The sequence below is a fragment of the Nannobrachium achirus genome, assembly GCF_963921795.1.
Source record: "Nannobrachium achirus genome assembly, chromosome: 18".
Taxonomy (NCBI): domain Eukaryota; kingdom Metazoa; phylum Chordata; class Actinopteri; order Myctophiformes; family Myctophidae; genus Nannobrachium; species Nannobrachium achirus.
The window spans coordinates 38,241,278-38,267,329 of NC_137825.1; the positions used below are offsets into that span (position 1 = coordinate 38,241,278).

General features: G+C 42.2%; 2 protein-coding genes across 3 annotated transcripts in view; both read left to right on the forward strand.

The window, feature by feature from the left end:
* Positions 1 to 2,141: 2,141 nt before the first annotated feature.
* On the forward strand, positions 2,142 to 15,083 carry LOC308303784 (glycylpeptide N-tetradecanoyltransferase 1-like). Its single transcript, XM_080748278.1, has 12 exons — positions 2,142 to 2,171; positions 2,511 to 2,613; positions 3,407 to 3,551; positions 4,801 to 4,919; positions 6,003 to 6,094; positions 7,437 to 7,553; positions 8,494 to 8,664; positions 10,492 to 10,600; positions 10,991 to 11,161; positions 12,594 to 12,761; positions 14,661 to 14,798; positions 15,009 to 15,083. Exons 1-12 carry the CDS (start codon positions 2,152 to 2,154, stop codon positions 15,030 to 15,032), a joined length of 1,377 nt encoding a protein of 458 aa, XP_080604404.1. The 5' UTR covers positions 2,142 to 2,151; the 3' UTR covers positions 15,033 to 15,083.
* A 10,174-nt stretch (positions 15,084 to 25,257) lies between these two features.
* Positions 25,258 to 26,052, forward strand: part of LOC308303427 (supervillin-like) — an 85,258-nt gene continuing 84,463 nt past the window's right edge. For both annotated transcript variants that reach the window (XM_080747788.1, XM_080747789.1), the window contains exon 1: positions 25,258 to 25,647. The gene's annotated coding sequence lies outside the window, so the exon portion shown is untranslated. The remainder of the gene's footprint in view (positions 25,648 to 26,052) is intronic.

The following is a 26,052-nucleotide window of genomic DNA, read 5'->3' on the forward strand; positions in this document are numbered from 1 at the left end:
GGAGCTGAGTGTGGAGAACCAACGTGCTTGCCTAAACTTTGTGATGCATGCTCGTTAGCTCGTACCTTATGCACGTGTACACTGTGAATTCTCATTTTCGCCATACACAAAGCATCAAATTACCTAACGGCAGACTAATTGGTTGGGTTAAATGTAGTATTTTGACACCATCTGGTCTTCTATACATGGTTGTCCTTTCATATGTTTGCTTTATGCACTTATCTAGTCAGTGTGACAAAACTAGAACTAAGTAGTTTTTTGTCTACATAATAGCCTAGAACATAATTAGTGAGTGAAATAGTCACTCTTATGATTTTGAACACCAAGCCTCACTAAATCTGCATGTCCTACAAACTGAGGCAGTTGTCACGCTATTGTTTATTTCAGTGGTTCCCAAACTTTTTTAACCTGACTCGGCCAGATGGTTGCGGTATTGAGTTCACAAGTTAAGTTCACAATATTGTGAAGGTTGGTTAAAACTCTTTAGCTCGAGACCCAAAAGAAACAATTGGGACCAAAACTAGTAAAAATAGGCCTACTCTTAAACAACTTCAACTACGCGATCCATAAATATGTGTCAAAAAAATGGGTGACAAATGGGTCCCGACCCTATGGTCCCGACCCAGACCCACTGTTTGGGAACCAGTGGGTGATATCTAACATATAATTCACCAAATGTCTGAGTGAGTGTCTGAGTGAGTGTCTGAAACAGCGTTTCTCCTCAGTGGCTGGAGCAATTGATCTGAAATCGCATCACCATTAGCATATGAACACACCTGACACAACTGTGAAGCCCTTTTTTCACTTTCACAAATCGTTTAATTGATATTAATTTATTAGTGAATTAATTTTTCCCATTGACTTATAATGGGAATCGCAAAAACTCACATTCAATATTTTTTTTCTCGCAAACCATAGGGGCTACAGTTACAAAACTCTGAGAGGAGATTTATAATGATATCAAGGATTAAATAAAAAATAACTTTGTCAGTTGGCCTCATGGTGGCGCTATAACAGTCCACTTTACGTTTCGGCCTGTAACTCTTGAACCGTAGGTCGTAAAATTCTTTTTTCCCTGGATTCCTTGGGTCAATACGCATCTCCCCATATAGGCCCCGCCCATTTGCGTCAGGATAGATTTTCCGCCATTTTGAATTTTCTCCAAAACACACTTTTTGCTCCTTTTCCTACATATTTTCTTCAAATGTCACGAAAATGGATACACATGATCTCTGAACCCATGCAATGAACATAGTCAAGGGATATTTTGATAGTCCATACCGTTCGTTCGTAACGGGCTTCCAAAGTTAGCGGGAGGGGCCCGTTTTGCAAACAATAGCCATAAATCACAAACAAAACGTTGAGTCAACACTGAATTTCTGCCACAGGTTGCGGGTGGCTTACTCAACGAATCCCCAGAAGCATTTCCAATTCCACCCGTAGAGGGCGTCACAAACGCGCAAAACGTAACCGTTTCGTTCCAAAACGCGTTTTTCAGGCTGACCGACCCTCTCAAAAAGAAACACAGACTACTCTGCGGATGGTCTCACGGTCCAAACCGCTGCACACACACACACACACACACACACACACACACACACACACACACACACATAGCCATTAAACGAAACGGGTATTTCTTACATTGATGCTCCTACATATTATCATGCAAGTACCAGTTAAAGTTACTTTCCATCCCTCATATACCGTGTGCACAGTGCACATCCCATAACCCACACACTGCACATCATTTCGGAGCTCATATCTTTGAACGGGTAAGGACTAGTAGTGGTAATTCAGTGGTTCTCAAAGTGGATTCCAGGGACTCTGTGGGTTCCTTTATGGGGGGGTTTAAATTGACCCATACAAGTCTGTAACTCTGACAGTATACAAATGGAACCAAATGGACCCGATACATTTGTATAGTGTCAGAGTTAAGGGGAAACCTTGAAATGTGAAAGTTTGAGAAACACTGTAATGTAATTGACTGTGAGCATTGTCCTGAGTTATCTGCAGGGAGAGCGTTGGGCGTGGGTATCTGAGGCCGCCCCTCTCCTCCCTCACTGCAGCCCCAGATAAGAGAAAACAACGAGCAGCATGGTCACTAAACATTCTCACTCTCAGCTTTAGGGACACGCATGCACCGGCACAATGACTGACTCAAACTTGCCGTAAGTAACCACACTTTCAACATATTGTCAAGAAAAATGACAGATCAGTGCTTCTCAAAGTGGTTTCCAGGGACTCTCAGGGTTCATTGAGCGGGTTCCAAATGGACCCTTTTAGAGGTCTGTAGTAACTCTGAGGATGAACGGAACCAAATGAACCCGCATTTGGTCCATTGTGGGGGGGTCCATTCTCAGAGTTATGGGGGTCCTTATAATTAAAAGGTTTGAGAAGCATTGTTATAGATGATAGATCCATAAACAATTTTTGAAACACTAGGCGTGCAATCTAATTGCAATATTGATTAGTTAACAACATGAGTTGTTGGTATGAACTATCTTTAGTGATAAGAGTCTGACGGACGACAGCAGTGGGACGAAGAACACAAAGAAACCAAAGAAAGAATCTGCCTGGAGAAAAGAAGGACCACGAGACCCATTTGAGATGGTATGCATCTGTGTGTGTGTACCGGTATGTGTGTACTGTATGTGTGTGTGTGAGTGTGTTAGTGCGTGTGCACGTGTCTGTGAATAAAGGGCAGAATGGCACTTAACCTGACCAGGACTGTTTCCCCTAGGGGCCACCTGTAAGTAAGTAGCCTTAAGAATCAACGGTTCCTGAGCCATTTGACCTATAGGTCAGGAGCCTATCTCCTGTTTCTGTAGTGTGAGGCAGCTTGATGTGCTAGTACATACCCTGGACATGACACTAGTATGTCACAGGGTCTGACCCGCAGTCCAAAACTTGATGCCGAGTGCCAAGCAAACAAGCAGGGAGGCATTGAGTATACAATTTTACCAGTGTGGTATCAAGCACCGAAAATAGCCGACCTCCAAGCTCACAACACGTTGCGCTGAGCTTGGAGGTCTGCTGTTTTCAATATATGTTTTCTAGTACAGATGCCCCCCCAGCGCCTTCCTAGGAAGGTCCTCGATGCACGTCCCACTGGGAGGAGACCCCATGGCAGACCAAAGACCAGATGGAAGGATTATATCACCAAACTGGCTTGGGAACGCCTCTGTATACTCCCTGAGGGAGTGGAGGAAGTTGCTCGGGATAAGAAAATCTGGATGTCTCTCGCGAAACGATTCCGGATAAAGCGGTTGAAGATGGATGGATGGATGGACCCATACCCATTTCTCTTGCTGGGTACACACAACCCCAGCATCTGTTCTTGACTGCTATGCTTTACCTGCATTCTCTAACCATACCTTCCTCATGTGTTCTTATTCTGCACTAGCTGGGTAGTCTGCCTCAGGAGAAACAGCAGGAGATCCAGAAAGCCCTCCATCTCTTTGCGGCGGGCAACCTTCTGCCCAGAACTATGCAGGAGGCTGAAAGGCACACCTACCAGTTCTGGAGCACGCAACCTGTCCCTAAACTGGGTAAGGATCAACCACTGGGAGAAGGAGTATTAGTCTTTACATTAAAGTTAAGTTTGTGTTTCCTGACTTGACGATAACACATTTCTACAATCTCAGAATACAGGAGTTTGTGATCACATAATCTCATTGGCTAACCGACATGCCTGACTAACCACTTAAACCCTATATACTGTACTGTACGCGATAATGGAATCCATAGGATAGAGGCTGAATAAATTAGAATCTGGGGCTTGTGATTGACTGAATGGAGGTCAGAAGCGCTCCGCTGTGTTCACTTGGACCGCGCGGTGCCGCTCGATCGGCGGGTGTCTCGTGTGGCTCAAGGTCGCCTAAGACGGCGAGCCTCCGTCGTGGTCACCAAAAACAAGCGCTCCTTCCACAAGCGTCTCCTACGGATCCAAAATAGCAAACTGCACACTTGTAAACCAGGGTCTCCCAGGGCTCTATACTTTTTTCTTTGCCAAAAATAGCCAAATGTTCACGTGGTTAAACACACCAAACCCATACCTACATTTAACCACCTGTAAGATCGGCTTGGCTCCAGCTGTTCGTGCAATGCATCGTGGGTGTGCTCAAATTAATGGCGGTGCATGCTGGAATAATGCTCTAGTAGAAATGGGCCTACTCCAAAAGTTCTTGAATCAAAATGTCAGGATGGACTAAATATAGAAAAGACTCACCATACGTGTAGCCTCATCAACCTGTACCAATGTACATTTGGAAGTGTTGTCTGGTGTATTTCAGAGTTAGAAAATATGTCAGCATAGATGCTTTAATCTCCTTGATCAAACAAGACCTGGCTGGCTCTGTGTCCTCAGATGACAGTGATGTACTTAACTTTCCAATTTCCAATATCGGTACTTTTACTTCTACTCCACTTCATCTCTGATCCAAATATTGTACTTTTACTCAACTACAATGTTTTGAAAACTTTATTTACTAGTTACTTTGCAGGTATAAATTATAATGTTATAAAACATACATACACCACTTTAGCCCTATTTCATACCTTGGCTATTTGAAAATAGTGTCGTGATGCGACGTGTTGTGAGCTTGTAGATCTGCTTTTCTCAAACATTTTGTACTTTTACTTTTGGTACTTTAAGTACACTTTGATACCAACACTTTCATACTTTACTCAAGTACATTTTGAATTGTGGACTTTTACTTGTAACAGAGTACATCTACATCACAGTATTGATACTTTTACTGAAGTATAAAATGTGAGTACTTTTCCACCACTGCTCAGGTGACAGCATAACGTCCCATGGCCCCATAGAGGAGGGGAAGGCCAGTGTCCGCAAGGAGCCCTACTCTCTACCTGAAGGCTTCTCCTGGGACACGTTGGATCTGAGCAGCCCTGCTGTGGTGGGTTTACTGACAGTTAACCGTGACTCGTGTCACGGCAACCACACTTGCAAATGAATTATGTCCTTGTCCCCTTTATGTCCATATATGGAGATCCCTGATGGCATCAATATTAAGCCCCAATGTATTAGCCATATTAGTCTACAAGCTCATAATATCAGCTATTTAAAAAAGTGGTATAATTGATGAAAATCTTAACACAGATCTTCTTTTACTGTCCTCGGCCAAATACTGGGCTAAAAGAAATATGTTTTCATACTATCCCTACAGTCTGTCTGGCCCTCATCGGGCCATGATGAATTGTCAGACTATGTGACATTTATATTTTCTGATTTGTTCCTATCATCTTGTCCAAAGGCCATCTTCTACTACCTTTGGTGTAAAGACCGTTGACCTTCTTTCTTTCTTTATAACCTACAGTTCTTAGCCACTTAAACCCTCGATTCTTAGAGAAACGGACTTCAGTTACAACTTTACTTTTTCCATAGGTACAACAAATCTCTTCACCAAAAACAAACTACAAGCTCACAACGCTTTGTATAGATCTATTTTTGGCTAATGTTTCCCCTGGAATATGCTGGGGTTCAAGTGGTTAGTTCATTTGGAATACAACAAAATAGATGGCACAGTTTTTGTTTTCATGGCCATGTTGGTGATTTAATAGAACAGAGCCTACAGAGGTTACCAAACCTTTCCATGCAATGATCCCCAAATAGCATCTGGCTGCATATTTATTTGTTTTATTGAAAAATTTGAAAGAATACTGACATTTTGACAATAAAGACATGCCCTAGACTCCTGGCTTAACTTGGTTAAAGTGGCACAGTAATCTTGAATTGAAATTATCCTTTCCTTTTTCTTTTTATGATTTCTCTCTTTTCCATTCGGCCCCCCTGGCAGCACCCCTCTGCTCCCACCTTGAAGAGCACTGTTTTAGAACACCTGACGCAAGCGTCAATAGCCAGGATTAAAAAGACAAGGACCCATCTCAATGCTTCTCTTCCTCTGTCATTCAGTGCAACAACGTGCGTCAGTAGCACAGACAAGGAGCCATCTCAATGCCTCTCATCTTCTGTCTTTCAGCTGAAAGAGCTGTGCTCTCTACTGAATGAAAACTACATGGAAGAGGATGACAACACTATCAGATATGATTTCTCTCCTGAGTACCTGCAATGGTAAAATTCAAGCATTAACACTTTCTCTTTTTACAATTTACGATTTGGGCATTTAGCAGATTCAAAGTGACTCAAGTGCAAGAAAAAAATGCCACAAACCCTTATCAATATGACAGGGTAATGGGCACATGAATAGAGTGCAAAGAAAACTATTTTGTAGCCTATACTTCAAATAAACTTGTAAACATCAAACCTAGCATCTGTCTAATGAAGATGCTCTCTAAATAACATTCTTATGTTTGTGTGCACGCAAAGCAATCTAAATAACGTGCTAGGGGGTGAGGTGGAGTCTGAAGAGGAGGGTTTGTGGGATGAACACACTGTGTTAGCTGATCTAAGTGAGTGTTGGGTTGGATTATATCCTGAACGTAGGCTGGTGCCATGCCTTTGATTAGCTTGTAAAGCAACCAGACACTAGTGAAGGGAACGCAGAAGGATGAGACTTTTTGTATTTACTTTTCTTTTTTTCCTTTCAAAGGAAGGCTGCATGCTGCTTCAGCACCACACTAATATACTGTGTATATATATATATATATATATCCCTGTGGGGAGGGAGCAGCCTCCATAAGTCTTCCAAATGTCCCAATTTTTAATAACGGCACTGTTATGTCCTTTTGGTTACATTTGAGCATTTTACTGTTAATGAGATACGGTACAACCAGTCAACCACCAACTTTTTGAATGCAAAAACACTTCTAACTTATAGAACATTAACATTGTCTAACATTGTTCAAAGTGTTGTTGAATGTCAAACAATGATTTTGCCATCTCTTGAGACCGAATGGGTTTCCTCCAGATCAGGCCTATTGTGGCTCAAAGGCCCCACATCCCACTAAGACTTATTGAAGTTCTTAGGTCGCAGAAATTCATGAAAAATATATTTTGAAGGAAATGTTTCAAAATAAAGGGTGTGCATCTTGTAGAAATGACTGACAGACAATCTGAACAAAGATTTAGATATCAAAGTTGTGTGACCTAATCCCAGGAAGTAGCTAGTAGGCACAGATGTTTAGAAAAACGTATGGCAACATTACCTTTGTTCCCACCAGATGTTCATCAGCAAATCACCACTTAAGCCTATATCAGAGTCCAGGGTGAAGAGCTATTCACTTCACCGCTGTGTAGTTTTATAGCTATCACCTAAAAATACATAACAAAGCCTAGGTGATAGCTAGGAAACTACAACGAGGTGAAGTGAATAGCTCTTCACCCTGGACTCTGTGAGCCTTTAGACCCTCTATACTGAGTCCGCACTGTACGTAGCCTCTTTTTTCAATAGACTATGATGACTAAACTTAATCAAAGAAATTGCTGCCAAAACAAAGACTGCCTTCCTCTCCAGGGCTCTGCAGTCTCCTGGCTGGCTGGCCCAGTGGTACTGTGGGGTGAGAGTCAACAGCAACAAGAAGCTGGTGGGCTTCATCGCTGCCGTTCCTGCTAATGTCCGCATATATGAGACGTGAGTACTGAAGTCTGACGTCATTTACACATACTTGCAGTGGCGTAAAGTAACTAAGTACATTTACTTAAGTAATGTACTTAAGTACATAAACCACTGTAGCCCTATTTTATACGTTAGCAATTTGAAAATAGCAGATCTACAAGCTGTGAGCTTGTAGATCGGCTATTTTCAAACATATTGTACTTTTACTTTTGGTACTTTAGTTTAAGTACATTTTGATGCCAAAACTTTCGTACTTTTACTCAAGTACATTTTGAATATGAGACTTGTACTTGTAACAGAGTAGGCCTATATGTCTACACTGTGGCATTGCTACTTTTAAGTTCAGTATACAAAAACAATCAGAGTACTTCTTCCACCACTGTCCATGCAGTAGTACCCATAACAACAGGATGACAAAAATATGACAGTGACTGTTCCTGTGTAGTGCTTTCTGCTTGTAAATGCCTCAAAAACGTAAACCCCAGAGGCAGGTGTCCTGACAGAATGTGTTCTAGTCGTGTAAAGTAACTTAAAATTTTTAGGTATTTGTACTTTTTCAAATTTCCAATACTTGGATCAAAAATATTGTACTTTTACCCTACTACATTAGCTAATAGTTACTTTGTAGATTTATATGTTTTGTTACTAAACATACATACACTTCAAGCTCACAATGCGTTGCAAAGCGACGCATTGTGAGCTTGTAGACCTGCTTTTTTCAAAAGATTTTTATACATTTGAAAACGTCTGAAAAAGGACATTCTGCATAATGAGTACTTTCTACTTTTAGTACTTTAAGTAGCCTACATTCTTATACCAATACTTTTGTACTTCTACTCAAGTACATTTTGAATTCCTGACTTTTACTTGTAAAAGAGTATTTCTACATTGCAATATTGGTACTTTTACTTATACAAAACGTGAGTACATTTTCCCACCACTGATGCGTTGCCAGGGAGAGGAGAGTGGCACAGGTCAACTTCCTGTGCGTCCACAAGAAGCTGCGCATGAAGAGGATGAGTCCGGTCCTGATCCGAGAGCTCACCAGGCGGGTCAACCTGCAGGGCGTCTACCAGGCCGTCTACACAGCTGACGGAGTCCTGCCCTCACCAACGGCCACTGGCAGGTATAGGCAGGCTATTGCAGGGGTGCCATGACAGCAGTCCAGGGGTGCCGGGAGATCATTTGATAATATTTGGAATTTATTTGGACACTTGAAAAAATATTATTTAGTATAATTTTAAACTTGAAGTACAAAGTTATTTTCAGTCAGTTCTAAACAAAATGGCTATTATCTCAACGTTTTCCTCGCAACATAATCACTAAAATATCGTCATCGCGAGGTGTTGTGTGCTTGTAGATCTGCTGTACATTTGCTGTACATTTTATAGATGATAAATACAAAACGAACGGTTTTGGACATATAAGGTTTCCACCTGATGACGACGATATGCTATAAATATAAGGTACTGGGAGTGAAAATTATAATGTAGGGGTGCTTCGGATTAAAAAAAATATTTATGGTGTGCCCTGAGACAAAAAAGTTTGGGAACCCCTGGGCTGTACACAGGAACATCCTCTGTGTTCATTTCATTCAAAGCAGTGCATGGTCTCTGACCCATTTTCATGGGTCTCAAATAAATATCCACACATTTTTATATATTTTTTTTTGCATTTCGTAATTTATTTTTATATAAAAAGCTGACAACGCGACACGTTGTGAGATTGCACATCGGCTATTTTAAGGTTTACTGGGGTTTTTTGGGGTCTCAGATGAAACTGTTTGGGAATCAGTGATTTGATGCAATCCTTAACTTACCCGGGATTCAAACACGGGTCCCCATCCCCCTCGCAAGCGCTGACATTTGAGCTACTGTATGCAAAGCCTGTTTGTGCAGAGGATAAACTCGGGGGTCATCTAGCCTGGGATCCCTTCACTTTTTGGGATTTGATCCGGTCGGGACCGGAAACCACTCTACGTCATGTTGTAGTCCGAAACCACTCTACGTCATGTTGTAGTCCGAAACCACTCTACGTCATGTTGTAGTCCGAAACCACTCTACGTCATGTTGTAGTCCTAGACGGACTACACTTTGTCTAATGTCAAACATAGAATTTTGACAAAAATGTCAACCACAAGCCAACATGGCGATGACCCCTGGATAAACTGCACTTCGACCTTCATATAATACCACTTTTCAGCTATAGTATGGTCCTACCCGATCACAGGCTCAACATTTTTGAATAGAAGAGACCTAGGCCTACTACAAACACCACATTGGGGTTAACTGTATTATTTGTAGTAACATACTCTACCATGCAGGTTGGTTAAAATAACATTATATTTACCAAAATAACTGAATAAATGAACCATAATTATACAGTGAAGGAGCTGGTTCAAATCAGGAGGTTTGGAATGATTAGCATTCATTCATTCAGTTCAATCAAATCAAAGTGCAAACTGATACTGGAGTATCCAGAACTTTACACAGTGATTGAAAGAATAATAATGCATATTCTAATCATTCTGCTCATGGGTTTCAATTCCGCCGCTCTGCACCAAATTAAATATGAAAATAGCAAGAGTCCTTGTCCTAATGTGCATTTGGTTCGAGGTCGTTGACATACAAAAACGTATTTGGGATTCTCTGCAAAGCTTTATGAATAAATTGTAACCATTTCGACACCTTGTGCATGAACAGATGTCTATAGTGTACTAATTAGGCTGCATAGCCCAAAGAGCACTGTATTTGTGTGTGTGTGTGTGTGTGTGTGTGTGTGTGTGTGTGTGTGTGTGTGCGTGCGTGCGTGCGTGCGTGCGTGCGTGCGTGCGCGTAATTAGGCTACATAGCCCAAAGAGCACTAATCTGTGTCTTGTGTGTTTGTTTGTGTGTGTGTGTGTGTGTGTGTGTGTGTGTGTGTGTGTGTGTGTGTGTGTGTGTGTGTGTTTTAGATACTGCCTTCGTTCTCTGAACCCGCGTAAATTGATGGACGTAAACTACCCAGGTCAACCACAGACCATGGCCCTGCAGAGAGCTCTCAAACTCAACCGCTTGCCTGAGGTTTGCTTACAGTGCCACCTTGTGGCAAAATGCATTTCACTACACACAGGCATATCAGGCTTGTTCCTATTTGGTATCAAAGACAAGTAAAGTAAAACCATAGAGTTATAATAAGAAGAGTAAAATGCATACAATAACTGACAAATGGCGGAAATACTGAAGTAGACACCTACACAAATCATGGCAGTATAGATGTTTTTTGTCAAATCTACAGATTTTAGTTACTTTTTAGTTCATTTTTTTCTACAGGCATATTGACCAGGCCTTATTTACCTTCTTTTCCTATATGCTGCCTCGGTCGAAAGTCTAACTTTGTTTTTCTGTGTTTTTTTCAAATACCTCACAGTAAAAACATATCCGTGCCATGTTTGCGCTCCTCCTCTGACACAGGTGACCAAGACGCCGGGCCTGCGCTGCATGACGAGGCAGGATGCTCCTGGCGTACATTCTCTCCTCCAGGGAAACCTCCAGAAGTTCCACCTGAGTCCCATCTTGTCTCTGCAGGAAGTAGAGCACTGTTTTTTACCAAGGGAGAATGTGATTGACACCTATGTTGTGGAGGTTTGTCAGTGCCTTTGTTCAAATACACTGATTAAAAACCTAAACACAAGTGTCTAAAAGCCCCATTACGGGGCTATGAAGGTCCTTACTCCCAACTGGACCAGTTTGGTCTGGAATGATAATTGCTAATTGCCTAATTGCTAGACTAGAGGCAAGGCCCTGGGGTCAACTAAATCCATAGGCTTCATCCTCTGAGGAGCATGAAGGTAAACAGCCAATTCCATAGCAAAGCCAGAGGATTTAAGACAAGGGAGCAAAATGTGACAGACATACTGTAGCCATTCTTGGAGCCACGCCAAACAGATAGCTTGAAATTATTGCCTGCTCTGCTCTGGGTTTATAGTGTGGGTGGACTGAAATATTGGAATCCATAATCCAGCAACGGGGAAATATACAACTAACTAACTAACTAACTTACTAACTAACTAACTAACTAACTAACTAACTAACTAACTAACTAACTAACTAACTAACTAACTTACTAACTAACTAACTAACTACTATTAATTAGCATTTCTGTAAAACGCTCTAATGAGAGCTTGGGGAACATCTTGTGACATAATGTAGCTTTTGTTATTGACCAGTGGTGCTATATGTTTGCTACAATTACAATGCAAAGTTAAGCCATAATCTGGGATTTGAATTAAAGTGCTATTTTAACCAATCTGTATGGTAGGCCTATACAATAATACAATCCAATAACTCGCTGGTGTTGGGTAACACACCTTCTGTTTGACAATGTCAATACAATTATTTGAAGCAGACAGTGCACCGGATTGGTCTTGGACTTGGACCATGTTTATTGTAGTTCAGACATTGTTACGATTGCTTCTTTCTCTCTCTCCGAGAGAATCTGCATTCAAAGAAATTTGAATTTGAGGAACTCATTGAGACCTGGAAAACATTATTACGCATTATTACTTTAACCATTATTTTGTGCTTTAACTATAAAAAAAAAAAAAATCTTGACAATTTGTGCAGTCTTTGAATATATTTACCCGATTCTATAAATGTCTTCTAATTTCTTTTTGAAAAACTCATGTTTCTATCATCAGTGGCTCTCAAACCCTTTAGTGTCAAGGACCCCCAAAATTATAAGTAGCCTATTTGCCCATCTCAAAATATATTGTTCCACGGACCCCAGTAGCAAAGATTTGAGTTACAAATGGTTTGTTTTGAAAATGAAAAAATAAAAATAATAAGCTCAAGCTTGCAGCACGGCAGTCAGTGCCGCGCTGTGAGCTTGTAGATCTGCAGTCAGTGCCGCGCTGTGAGCTTGTAGATCTGCTATTTTTTAAGAGTTAAAGTATAAAACAATTCCAGGTCTAAAGGGTTCAATGCAAAAGCAAGGGGAAGGCAATTACCATCCACTGAGAATCCAAATAATGCCCCCTCCTCCTCCTCTCTCTCTCTGCTCCATGTGTCCAAACAGGGCAGTGATGGCATCCTGACAGACGTGGTGAGTTTCTACACTGAGTCCAGCACGGTGCTGAACCACCCGGTGCACAGCAGCCTGAAGGCAGCTCATCTCCTCTACTGGGTGTCCACTGCTACACCCCTGCTCAGTCTCATGGAGGACACACTGGTTCTGGCCAAAACTGTAAGTGTGTGTGTGTGTGTGTGTGTGTGTGTGTGTGTGTGTGTGTGCGCGCGTGCGTGCGTGCGTGCGTGCGTGCGTGCGTGCGTGCTTGCGTGCGTGCGTGCGTGTGTGTGTGCGCGCGCGTGCGTGCGGCAATTAATTCATCGAGCACATGATGATGATTCAAGGTTGTGAATGAATAAACCCATTTCAAGAAAGGCCATAGTAATGCAGCGTGCTTAAATAGCCGCTGTGTAAAGCATAACTGCACCCCTGCGTGTGATCACTGTAGACACTGATGCTGTGTAGCTGTACATGTACACAGTAAAATCCTCAGTGTTCAATTAACAGTATTGATTATACTGTACACCAGGGTTCCCCAATAGGCGGCCCACGGGCCATTTGTGGCCCGTGGGGGGCTACTTTCTGGCCCCCACCAACCCCAGTAATAATGGTGGTATAAGAGCAGCAACAACACTAGTATATCGTCATTGTCGGGTGGAAAACCTGTATCTCAAAATGTGTACGTTCTTTCGCAAAGTAAAGCTCTGCTTCATCACACAAGGCCGCCGCACAAAAGTAGTGATCTATTCTACACTAGCAGATCTACAAGCAGATCTACAGCAGATCTACAAGCACACAACGCCTCGCGGTGCGAGGCGTTTTCACTAGTTTAAATCATTTTTAAAACCAGTAAGGCTCCCTAATCGGGAGATAAGCGACCGTAGGTCACTTATCTCCACAAATAGGGCAAAAATGTGTTTTGCCAAAATCTTCCTGATCCATGTTAATGACATGAGTGTAGACATACTGTGTAGTGATTTTCGTGATTGTAGGGCAAAATCTGTAGGAGCAGTGTCCAAAAATGTGTTTTTAAAAATCGGCCTGGAGGTGGCGCTATATGGGACAGATTCATGTTGATGGGATGAGTGTAGACATACTGTGTACCGATTTGCGTGATTTTAGGGCGGAAATTGTAGGAGCAGTGTCCAAAAATGTGTTTTGCAAGAATCGGCCTCATGGTGGCGCTAGAAGAGGGCCATGTGAGAAATGAGGGGTGGGGTCTCCGCGCCGGCAAGGCGGACGAATAGGTACCGGCCCCGGCTGTCCCGGTCGCTCCTAGCCGGAGTTACGGCATTTTATGTGAGCTGCAGTGTAGGGGGTCCTCCACTGGGGGCGCCACCACTTTTGCATTTTGGACATACAAGATTTTCACCCGACAACGACGATATCTGAACTGTCACTGGAGTAGCGAGAACGCCACCGTTGCCCCCTGCAATGTTGTGGCCCTCGGCTTGGTACCCTAGACATAATTTGGCCCTTGGGGAAAACTAATTGGGGAACCCTGCTGTACACTAATACACATGGGAAGGCAATAGAAGTGCCAGTCTGATGACTTTAAATAACTTATTTTAATAGTAAATAGATTACATTTTTAAATAGTAAATACATTTTTTTAATTGAATTCATAATTTGCTAACAAAAGCCGTACCTAACATTCAAAATGTTTCCTTATCATATTCTAAGGCTGAGAATACAAAATGAGACATTTCATTTTAAAGATGATGTAAGTGATATGTTTTGTTTAAAGTATTATGGAGCGTAGAGAGCGTTCTTCTAACAGTGCTGAGTGCTTTTCCAATGTGACTAGCTCTTTAGTAAACAGAAAATATATTTTCAGGTTGTAATGGCAATTTAATCTGATCATCAGAGGGAACTCATGCAAGATGAAAACAAGTGAGATTGGAAGCAATGAAACAAATAATGAGCAGACACAATTGGGAACTGAAACACAAGTTTATTTTTGTGTGTGTTCTCTCTCCTGATTGGATGAAATGTTTAACCCACGACATGGCTGCAGAGACAAGATAAGACAACAAATAAACCGTAATAAACATGTAATATCTCCCTCTTTGACAGAAAGGGTTTGACGTCTTCATAGCGCTGAATGTGATGGAGAACAGTGGCTTTCTAGAGGGGCTCAAGTTCAACGTCGGTGGCAAGAATTGCCACTATTATCTGTACAACTGGACATGTCCTAACATAGAGCCAGATAAGGTACAATATGAATACTGTAATATGTCAGCGACAAAGTGTCAAAATTCTACAGTGTTGAGCGTAGTTTTCAAACTTATCTGACTTTTTTTGAATATTGAGATTGTGCTAGAGATTGTGAAGTAAATGCTATAGTGGACTATTCAAGTTCATTGATGGATTTCAGACACCAGCAGTTAATTTAAATTTAAATATAATGTATTTGTTTTCCAGGTTGGTTTGCTGTTACCCAGGTAAATTCACACCTGAGAGAGGACCCAAAGGACGACTGGTGCAGCAAAACATCAAAATGTCTCAAGTTTTGACTTAAACTGCAATTTCCCTAGACACAGAGGATTGTAATACACACAGTTACAGTATGTGCATACAGAACTACAGTATCTCTCTGTTCCCCTCTCCCTCCTTTCTTGCACTCTCTCTCAAATAAAATAATACTTACTTATGCATGGGTAGTACACACACACACACACACACACACATGCACATTCACACACACACAAATAAATGAGACATAAGTAATTAATTAAACTTTACAGGAATGTAGTGCAAAACAAGTCTTACTGTCACACGCACACACATGCGTGCAAGCATGCACACACACACACACACACACACACACACACACACACACACACACACACACACACACACACACACACACACACACACACACACACACACACACACACACACACACACACACTGCCGTTTTACTCAAGAAGTGTTTTTTTTTCTTCTTCTCTTTAACCACTTAAGCCCTGTTTCAAATATGACCAAACTCCGAGCTTGCATATCTGTCATATTTTTGTAAAATGTGTGACATTTGAAATTCTTTACATGTTCAATATGTCTAACTTAAATTTGAAATTCTTTACATGTTCAATATGTCAAACGTTTCACCTATAATGACTTGCCTAAAATGGGGACACCGGGGTTAAAGTGGTTAATGATGCAGTCATTCGCGGAATGAGCTAAATAATTTCAAGATGCCATTGCATGCTTGAGTGCATTATGTGCACCCTGAAGCAGCATCCAGAGTGCTTGTAGTGGGGCCTTTGCCGAGTTAGATTTTACCCAAACATTGGCATATTGCTGCAACGGTGCCATTTTAGAACTGGTTTCTATAGCTTTTTACTAATGTATTCCAGTTAACTACTAGCCTACATCTCTACCAGGTTCAGCTCCTGTGAAACAAGAAAACACTGTATCTGACAGCAGCAGAATGCATTAAACACATTTTACATACACACTGTATGTGTGTGTGTGTGTGTGTGTGTGTGCGTGCGGGGAAAGTCCCGATCTGGCGAAGCCCGAACTGGCGAACAGGGGAAATGTCCCCTACCGTAGCGATCTGGCGGAAAAACAGTCATCGTTTTATTGTCTTAAACATGGCTCTGTTTTAAGGCATTTTTCGTAGTTATTGAGTGCTTGCGCATTGGTCTCGACTGTTGCCCGTGGCGTTATTGTAAATGACGCCGCAGCTCCAGGCGGAGCCGCTCGGTTGTCCACGACACTGCAAGCGGCGCGAAGGCCAGCGGACCTTGGTCCTGCTCTTCGCCCCCGAGCGCCGCAGGCGCGAGTGGCCGCGAAGAGCGAGTTACGAAGCCGTGGTGAATGCAATCGTTATATTTATGCCCAGGCCGTAAGGCCTGGGCAAGCGCACAATAAACGCTGTGTCCAGAAGGATTAAACGAAAAAGACGAAAAATATGCAGAAGGTTTTTTTTTCCATTTTTTTTTTTCGCCAGATCGCTACGGTAGGGGACATTTCCCCTGTTCGCCAGTTCGGGCTTCGCCAAAAAGGTACGTGCCCGTGCGTGCGTGCGTGCGTGCGTGCGTGTGTCCGTCGGACCGTCTGTGACTTGCAAAGATGGAAATGGGGATGACAGAAAGAAGAGAGGGAACAGGGATAATTGGATGGATGGATAAGTGTGTGTGTGCACATACATTGGTGCAAGAAATACTTTTCTAGACTTTGATATCTTCTAACCAGAGGCAAAAAACATGTCTTTTTAAAAAGTATTTCCCCACTTTCCCCAAGGCCTGCGAAATACCAAAGCTTCCAAGATGTGTTAAAGATTGGGACAATGACCCTTGGCAGGAGTAAACACATGCAACTGAGTAATTCATCCCAGCTCGGGGGTATGTGACGTCCCAGAACCACAACAACCCCCAACACATTATGTCCCCACATTACCCTGTTAAACAGTCAGGAGAAAGAGGAATGCTGCTGATAGGACCACATGCTGTGTCATTTTAGAGTTATTAAGTTATTACTGAATGTTATTCCCTCTCTTATCTTTTGAAGCACAGCAGCCTGCCTTATTTGCTCAACTCAATCCCCAAACATTTGCCTTTTTAAGGCTTGAGTTCTTAGCGGTGAGGTCGTCTAGAACTAATCTACTGTGCTACAATTGCTAACAAGGCTACATGGGAAAGCCATGACACATGGTATGGTTTAAGTTGTAAATCATAACTGCTCAAGACTTTGTTATACATGCAGCAGGAGGCGCTAAAATCCCATAACTACGATATGTTTTCATGTGAACTATGCATTGTGTGGTAGGCTACTGGCTTATCTTTGTATAAATGATTTGTGAACTTGGAATAACATTTGTAATGTTGGATTCTTAGAAATACATAAAATAAAATGAGAGAGAGAGAGAGAGAGAGAGAGAGAGAGAGGGGGGGGGGATAGGCAGGGGGGGTAGTGTGAGAGAGAGAGTTTAATGAAATAAGAACCAAGGTATTCACTAAAATAAATAGCCTAGTATAATTATACGTTTTATTTTAAAGAAAACCTTGAGGAAATAAATTCCATGGCCCTGGCAAGAGTGACATACAAAAATACATTAATTGAAACCATGAACAACACTTTCTTTATTTGGGCCAGGAAGCTCTGCAGCTGTTCACCCGTTATTTTGTCATGTGACTAAAACTTCCCATGGACAAAGATGCATACCATTTTGTATAGAGATCCAGTCAGTTCTAAAACAATTCACCAGTATTATGCAGATACTCAAAATGTGTTCATCACAAAATTGGCCCAAGTGAGCAGAATTCTCTTAAACTGCAAGCTTATTGAAAGTGTTTTGTCAAATGAATTAGACTAAATAAGTTCTACATATTTATAGGCCTATGGTTTATTTTTATATCTTGTGTTTTCTTTCGTCAATGTTTATGGTTTACTAATAGATACAGTACTAGTAGACTGCTTGCATTTAATTTAGCAGTCTACTAGTAAAACAAAACAGTGCCTATACGAACTTCAGTGTCGCGTGCACGATTTATGGTCAGGTGGTTTTTAGTTTGAGTCCTGTTCTAGGATGTTTCTTACATTTTACACATGGGTTAAATTAGATTTAATGGTACGTGGGGCATGGGTGTGCGTCGAACGCCCACACCCGAGCCCCTAAGTCAAAGTCCTCTTCCGCCCATCAGGAATCATAGGCTGCAGCTGCCCTTGGCTGGTACTACAAGAGATGTATAGGACCCTTCTGGGTGGCAGCACTCAGCAGTGGACAAACAGTTACACACATCATGCCTGCAATTTGACCAGTAGAACCAGGCCTGAAGTAATTGCGGAGAACTGGAGACCCCGATGTGGCCTGACCCCCACAAGGGCTCATCATGATTCATGACCATCTGAGCAGCCATCAGCTGGGTGAAGCTAAAAGGAATTTCCCTAGTTCCCACCAACCCACCCCCCACCAGGAGCTGTTGGACTTTGCTTCACTCCTCAGGTGCTTGCCAGCTGTTGTACAGTGGCCAATGGGCTGTGAGTAATAAGCCTAGCTTGCTGTCCTTATCCAGAGCTGATACTGCATACCATTCAGGGCGTTGACTAGGGGTTGACCTGTTCCAATTCAGTCCCAGACCCGTTTGAGGATAACATCGCTGGCACTCTCTCCACAGCCTCTGTCTGGGGGTCGATGGTTTCAGGGGGCTGCGAGAATAACACTGTCCCCGTCATTTCCTGTATCAGTGTCAGCTTGATGACTGATACCGTGTGTGTTCCATTCTTCCAGGCACTGGGGTGGCACCTACTATAACGTCATTCAGGTCACAGTTCTAGTGTAGCCTTTCAGCTTGGCCTATCTGTGATCACTGATCAGGCCATGATCCAGCAGAGCAGTGCACTCTTAGCGGGGCAGATAAATGCATTTTTGCACTAAAATACTTCACAAGTGGAAAGAAACCTAAAACTTTTCACAGGTACTCCTTAGGGGTTGTTCCTATGATAAAACACGTTAGACACTGAAAATCTAAATGGCTGCCATGTTTCCAAGATGGCTGCCTCTGAACAGTACGCCAGCCAGTTAATGTCCGATTTTCATAATATTAGAGTTGTTTTGTAGGTTTTAAAACATCATGAGTTCATTTATTACACTTTTAAAGCAGCCAGAATAACTTTTCTGACTTTTGGTTGGGGTCTTTCCTCACCTGGGACCCCCCAAACAGACCCCTGAGCTTATCTCAGTAATCGCTTTGCTCCTGCTCCAGAGCAATGTTAAATTAGATCATAACTGAAGCATTAAAGTTGTTGTAACTGTGCTCTGAAAGCAAAAATGAGTAGTAGCAAATACCCAGGGGTCTTCCACAGGGGGTCCGGATCCCCTAGGGGGTCCTCAGAGTTACTACAGGGGGCCTGCCGAATCTTGATGGGGAAGTTTTTTTTCTTTCTTTTTTTTTTATATATTTGAAACTGTTTTTATTAGTATTCTCAGTATTATTTATAACATTTGTGTGTTAGACAGACAGGTTCACAGGTGTTACTGCAGGGATTGCAAGAATTAAGGTATTGCAACTTCTCACTTTGGGCGCACAGTCTAACATGTCCATTTATTGCACTGCACTCACACTGACAACACAACACACACACACCTCTTTGTTATCGTCACCCCAAAACCCACACCCTATCCTCTTAAAGAGCTCACGGTCAATTGTACCCAAAGAAATTCACTACTATACATGTCCTCCCTAATAGTGTTGATAGTTTCCACTATAGCATTTGCAGGGAGGAGAGTGCAAGACAGGTTATTGTGAGCAGCTGCACCGTCCCTTGTAACCTGCTTTGCATTGCCTGGTTAATAAACCAGAACGAACACAACAACACCCCCTGGCGGTAGTGGTGTTGTAGTACGGTTTGGAACTGATCCATTGAGATTCTATTTCCTCAACCAGCTTCAAGGGTTGGCCAATCAGGGTTGTGTGCTTGGGGCACGTGGTTTGGGGCTCGCGTCACTAGGCTTTAGCCCGCCCCCCAGAAATGAAAGCTCTTCCTGAAATCCCAGACTCTCTTCCCAAAACGAAGTGTGATAGAGGCTGGCAACGCTAGGCAATGCTTTGCAAACACATTTGATGAGCTTTGCCTTTGCAGCAGGGAGGGCAAGAAACCTGACTGGAACATACCCTCCACTCTCTGAATTCCATCTATTTTTTCAATTGATGGAAGCTCAGGGCAATTTGTCAGGTATGACAAAGTAGGCATCATAATACGAGACCTTCATCAAGGGACATGATTTTGAGGAAGTGCAAACACATGAAGAGGCTGATACCCCGATTCCTTATCAAGTCCTTGCCTCCAGTACAAAAAAAGGAAATTGATATATTCGAGTGAGTTTAAGTTATTGGATGTTACAAATGTCAAGGGTTCCTTTGCGTACATAGTTTTTCAGGTGCTGACTGGGGAAGAACATTTGTTGGAATCACCAAAAAGACATGGGTCAATGCCTACTTGATGATGATGATGACCAAGCCATTAACCGCTTTAAGGACCTTGGCAAGAGCTTATAAATGGTGAGCTTCCATCAACATTGCAGTCGGAACATTTTGCATGCCATGTTTACAGTTCAAAAGGTCCAACAACCCTGGGATTACTCAGATGGGAACTATTTCTGTCAAAGAACTTGGAGGGTGAGATGCTACCTCCAACTCGTGCTGCACTGCTACCACATTACCTCCGTGCCAACTCCGTCACAATGCAGGATAAATCATACCTGACAAATTGCCCTGTGCTTCCACCAATCGAAGAAAATAGATGGAATTCAGAGAGTGGAGGGTTTATTCCAGGTTTCAGGTTTCTTGCTCTCCCTGCTCCAAAGGCAGTACTTGAGCTCATCAAATGTGTCTGCAAAGCAGGTTGTAAGGGACGGTGCATCTGCTCAAATAACCTGCCTTTCACTCTATGCTATGGTGGAGACTGTGTCAACACTAATAGGTTGGACATTGAAGATGATGATGATGATGAATATATATCCTGCATGTCTGAAATTACTGTATTGTAGTGAATCTCTTTGGGCGTAATTGACCATGGGCTCTATAAGAGGATAAGGTGAGGGTTTTGGGGTGACAATAACAAAGAGGTGTGTGTGTGTGTGTGTGTGTGTGTGTGTGTGTGTGTGTGTGTGTGTGTGTGTGTGTGTGTGTGTGTGTGTGTGTGTGTGTGTGTGTGTGTGTTGTCAGTGTGAGTGCAGTGCAATAAATGGAAATGTTGTTCTGTGAAAAGTTGCAATACCTTCATTATTGCAATCCAGTAACAGCTGTCAACCATAACTGCTTAACACAAAAACATTATAAATAATACTGAGAATACTAATAAACCATCACAGTACAATACATAAAACCAGGATACATAAAAACACTTCGAAGTTTAAAATGTAAAAAAAAAAAAGAAAAAAAAAAAGATTTGGCAGGCCCTGTAGTAGCTCTGAGGACCCCCCCAGGGGTCCCGGACCCCCCGTGGAAGACCTCTGTTATTTGTTACTAGTAATTTTTTTATTTCAGGGCATATTTCAGATCTAATTTAACATTGTTCTGGAGCAGGAGCAGAGCTAAATAGGCTCAGGGGTCTGTCTGGGGGGTCCCAGGTGAGGAAAGACCCCAATCAAAAGTCAGAAAGGTTATTATGGCTGCTTTAAAAGTGTAATAAATGAACTCAGGATGTTTTAAAACCTTCAAAACAACTCTAATATTATGAAAATTCGATATAAACTGTCTGGCTTACTGTAAAATATATCCGAAAAGGCGGCCATCTTTAAAACTGGCGGCCATTTTGAAAATTAAGTGTCTAATGTGATTTTTCTAAAGAATGACCCAAGAGGTACACTCTGTCAAATTTTGGTGCTTCTTTCCAGAACTGAAGTATTGTTCTCCTTAACTGCCCCGCTATCTGTCCTTGTCACAAGATGGCACTGTCTCGCCATCAAATGTGTCATCATCCATCCACTCAGTGTGTCTTATTCTGGTGTGGGGGGATTTGGAGCAAAGTTGACTCTGCCAGTTGTGCCTCTTGGAGAGCATCATAGAGTGTCTGTCAGGAAACCCAGGTCAGTGGCATAGGTTCCCAACAAACTCTCCTTTTCTCTCCTCATTCTGATAGTAGATTTGTGGCATCCTCTTGGTAGGTAGCCAAAAACCTCTGCTTTAAGTTTGCCATAAGGGAAGCAGCTTTTCTGTTCCACTAGGCAGATGTCTGACAGGAACTTTAGGACCTGGATGGACAAGATAGATATCTGGAGCCCATCTCTGTTGTAGCAGGGTAACTTGACACCTCCTCTGGTGGCATGCCACCACTGAGGTTGGTGGCTGGGAGCAGTGGATGCTTGTGAGTGACCCCCCTGGAGCTGCGGAGATGGCTTATCACCAGGGGTGCTTGGTGCCTGCAGGGAGTGGTAGCTGATGCGGCCCTGCCCTGGAGTGTACAGCGGTTGAGCCCATTAAACCGCTGTTGCCGTCTGTCTGCTGGCCTTGCCGACAGCCTTGCAGCAAGCAGTTATTCACTCTCTCAGTGGAGGAATAGTCTACAACACCCTTCTAGAAATGGTATCTCACTTCTCCTGGTGTTTTGCCCAGGTGGGCGTGGTTTTGAGGTTAGGGTTATGCATAGTGTTTGTGAGACTATAAGGTTAGGATTAAGGTTAGGTAGGTTTAGGCATAGTGTTTCTAGGTTATAAGCCTAGGGTTAAGGTTAGGTTTAGGCATAGTTTTGTGAGGTTACGGCTAGGGTTAGGTCTTGGTTTAGGCATTTAGCTATGCTCACCTGGGAGAAACTCCAAAGAAAGAGTTCTTGTTGCATGCTGCTGGCCTACCGCTAGTGACCCCTGGGGTGGAAGAATGTGCATTTCTCTCTTTTAATAGCTCGATTAATGGAGCCATCAGGTCAGAGAGAGGGGTTGCAGTATAGGCCTATAGCCTTGGGATCCAGGCATTTAATCATCACTGTCAGGCAGAAACCTTGTATCTCCAAGTTTCAAATGTGTATGTTTTTTCGTAAAGTAAAGCCCTGACATAGGCAGGGGCGGTTTTTATAAACTGGGGGCTCCCCACAAAGGTAGTAAAAGAGGCCCCCCCCCATGAGCGCGCGTGAAAAATAGATATGCGTGAAAAAAACAGTATGCGTGCGTGCGAAGTGCAGGAATTAAAAATGCCACCCTCCAACTCAATACCTATTCTGAAAAAGTGATGATTTAGCATGACAAGACGATGAACTTGACAAGACAATGAAGAGCAGAGGCAGAGGAAGCCTATTTGTTGTCATTATGGTTGGTTTTATACCTAACCACAATCATTTTGGATCTATTTGATTAATTTAAGAAGAGTACAGTAAGGTAGCCTATATAGAGTAGGCCTATATGTATATTTGTATACAGGACATATTTGATGCAGGAAAATAATTATTTTAATAACAATAAGGGAATATCAAAGAATAATAATACTTTTAAATTATATTTTAATTATTAATTATTTAATTTAATTTAAAGCAGCAATGACCGGGCCCTCGCAGCTCTACCCACGTCACAAGGGGCAACAGCCAATCAGAACTTAAGAGGGGACAGGACTAAGTTAAACCAATTAAGGTGAAGGACTCTTGATGAAGTCATATGACACCAGCCACAAGTCTGTACGACAAACGGTTCATGAGATATAGAGGCACTTCCTGTTTGGCGAAGGGCACTTCCTGTTTGGCGAAGGAAGCGCCAATTAAGGTTAAGGACTCTTAATCAAGTCATATGACACCAGCCCCGAGTCTGTACGACAAACGGTTCATGAGATATAGAGGCACTTCCTGTTTGGTGAAGGGCACTTCCTGTTTGGTGAAGGAAGTTTGATCTCTGTGTGAAACCTATTGACTCCAGTGAGCAGTTGGTCAATTCTTTAAACAATCATAACTTTTGACAGGAATGGGCTAGAGACTTACTTTTTTTTTCTAAATGCTCAGAATAATGAGCCCAGCAGGGGGCCCCCTCTGCCTTGGGGCTCTACGCAGTTGCGTAGTCTGCGTAGAGCAAATGCCCGCCCCTGGACATAGGCCTACACCCGACAACAACGATATATTCAATCTCCTTTTCATCTCCTCTTATTTTCCTCTTCTCCTCATCTTATGCTTCATTGTCTCTTTATCTTCCTCTCCTCTTCAACTTCATCATCTCATCTTCACCTTCATCTTCTCTCCATCATCATTCTATTCTTCTCCTCCTGTAAACTTGTTTTAGATTTTTGTGTTTGGATATTGTTCTGTGTGCACCCCAGGAACAATAGCTGTTGCCGGGTGTAAGATGATCCTAAACTCAAAACTCAAACTCAAACTCCTCGCCTGGCACCATCGCATTCTGCTTGCAGCTATATCATCTGCTTGGTTGTACCCATGGCTCATCACATTGTACAATATGTTACATATTATACTGTTGCAGCCAGCTACATTTATTATTGATTGCTCTGTTTTATTGTTGTATTTTTGTCTGGTCGCTACTCCCCCCGCAGTTTTGGTGGCACACACTTGGGCAATACTGTATGTCAATCGACCGGCTTCATCGGACACGTCTGGGTGCATTTTGCTAACAGATATGTACATTATTAGTGAATTATATATATATATATATATATATATATCCTATATATATATATATATATATATCCTATATATATATATAGGCTATATAGGCCGTTATATATATATGGTCTAGGCTATATAGGCCTATATATCTCTCTCTCTCTCTAACTCAAATCTCCATGCACGAGTAGCCTATTCAATAGAACAAAAGTCATTTTGAGGGTGAACCACTCCTTTAAGTTTACTTGAGGCTTACCTTACCGTAGGCTTACCTTTACACTCCATTACAATCTCAGAGGCAAATGTTGTACCCTACTTTTGTTACTTCGCTACACAACATTACTTTTCAGATTTGATTATTATTACAACACACATTAAACATGCCAGGATTATATTTTTGGGGGTATTTTGAATACACATTTGACTTTACTTGCAACAGAGTAGGCTATATTTACATTTTAGTATTGACATATTGACAAATAATAGACATTTGGCCTCCTATATCGCGGTAATGGCCCTCTGTGTGTAGCGTGAACATGAACCAATAATGCACGCTCAGCTACAAGGGGCGGGGTTTCAACTTTTGAAGTGAGTGTGCACTTACTACCTCAGTCAAAACGTTAGAGCAGCAGGAGGTGGTAGTGTTTATATAGCCTACTACTGTACCTTTGTTTTTGTCTGCTTGTGGAGCTTGCAGTGGTGCAAGGAATATATCGGAAAGTCTCTTGTCAAAGAGAAGTTTCCATATGTTTTTTGCTGAAGCCTGTCTTCTTCTCTCCCGCGGTTTGGACAACAACACAAAGCCTTGCTGTCTTCATCGCATGCTGTGTTGCATTTTTCCATTACCTTTATTTGTATTTTTTTCCTGAAATATAGCTTCACGTACGTCGTTTTTTCGAGCTGTTTGAACTGTCAGTCTGCGAAAACGATCAGTCCAGTCGCCACAGGTTTCCAGAACATCTTACTGCTTTTCACTATAGGGGGGAATGTTGTTTTGCTGAGCAACATCAGACGATTTCGGGTGAGTTGAAGTGAAGTTACATTGTGTGCATTCTATGTCATGTTGTTACTGTGTAACGACAAAACTGAAAGTGTGTTGTAAGTGTTACTACAGCGAAAACGTTTCCTGTTAAACTGGGCTGTGTTGACAGATGTGCTGATGCTCACTAAGTGATGTAAAGTAATCAAGTACATTTACTTAAAGGGACCAAGTGGAGCTTTAAGTATTGTAGGCCTACTTAAGTATAATTTGGAGTATTTTTTATTATTATTTTTTGCTTTACTGAAAACTTCAAATGGGACATTCTCCATAATGAGTACTTTTACTTTTTGTACTTTAAGTACATTTTGATGCCATTACCTTTGTACTTTTACTCAAGTACATTTTGAATTCCGGACTTTTACTTTGTATTTCTCTGTTGCAACA

What these genes read in the sequence shown, in the direction of transcription:
- LOC308303784 (XM_080748278.1), top strand. Translation starts at nt 2,152, where the DNA reads ATGACTGACTCAAACTTGCC. An exon ending in GCAACCTGTCCCTAAACTGG is followed by an intron (nt 3,552 to 4,800) that starts GTAAGGATCAAC and finishes ACCACTGCTCAG; the next exon opens with GTGACAGCATAACGTCCCAT. An exon ending in CACTGGTTCTGGCCAAAACT is followed by an intron (nt 12,762 to 14,660) that starts GTAAGTGTGTGT and finishes CCTCTTTGACAG; the next exon opens with AAAGGGTTTGACGTCTTCAT.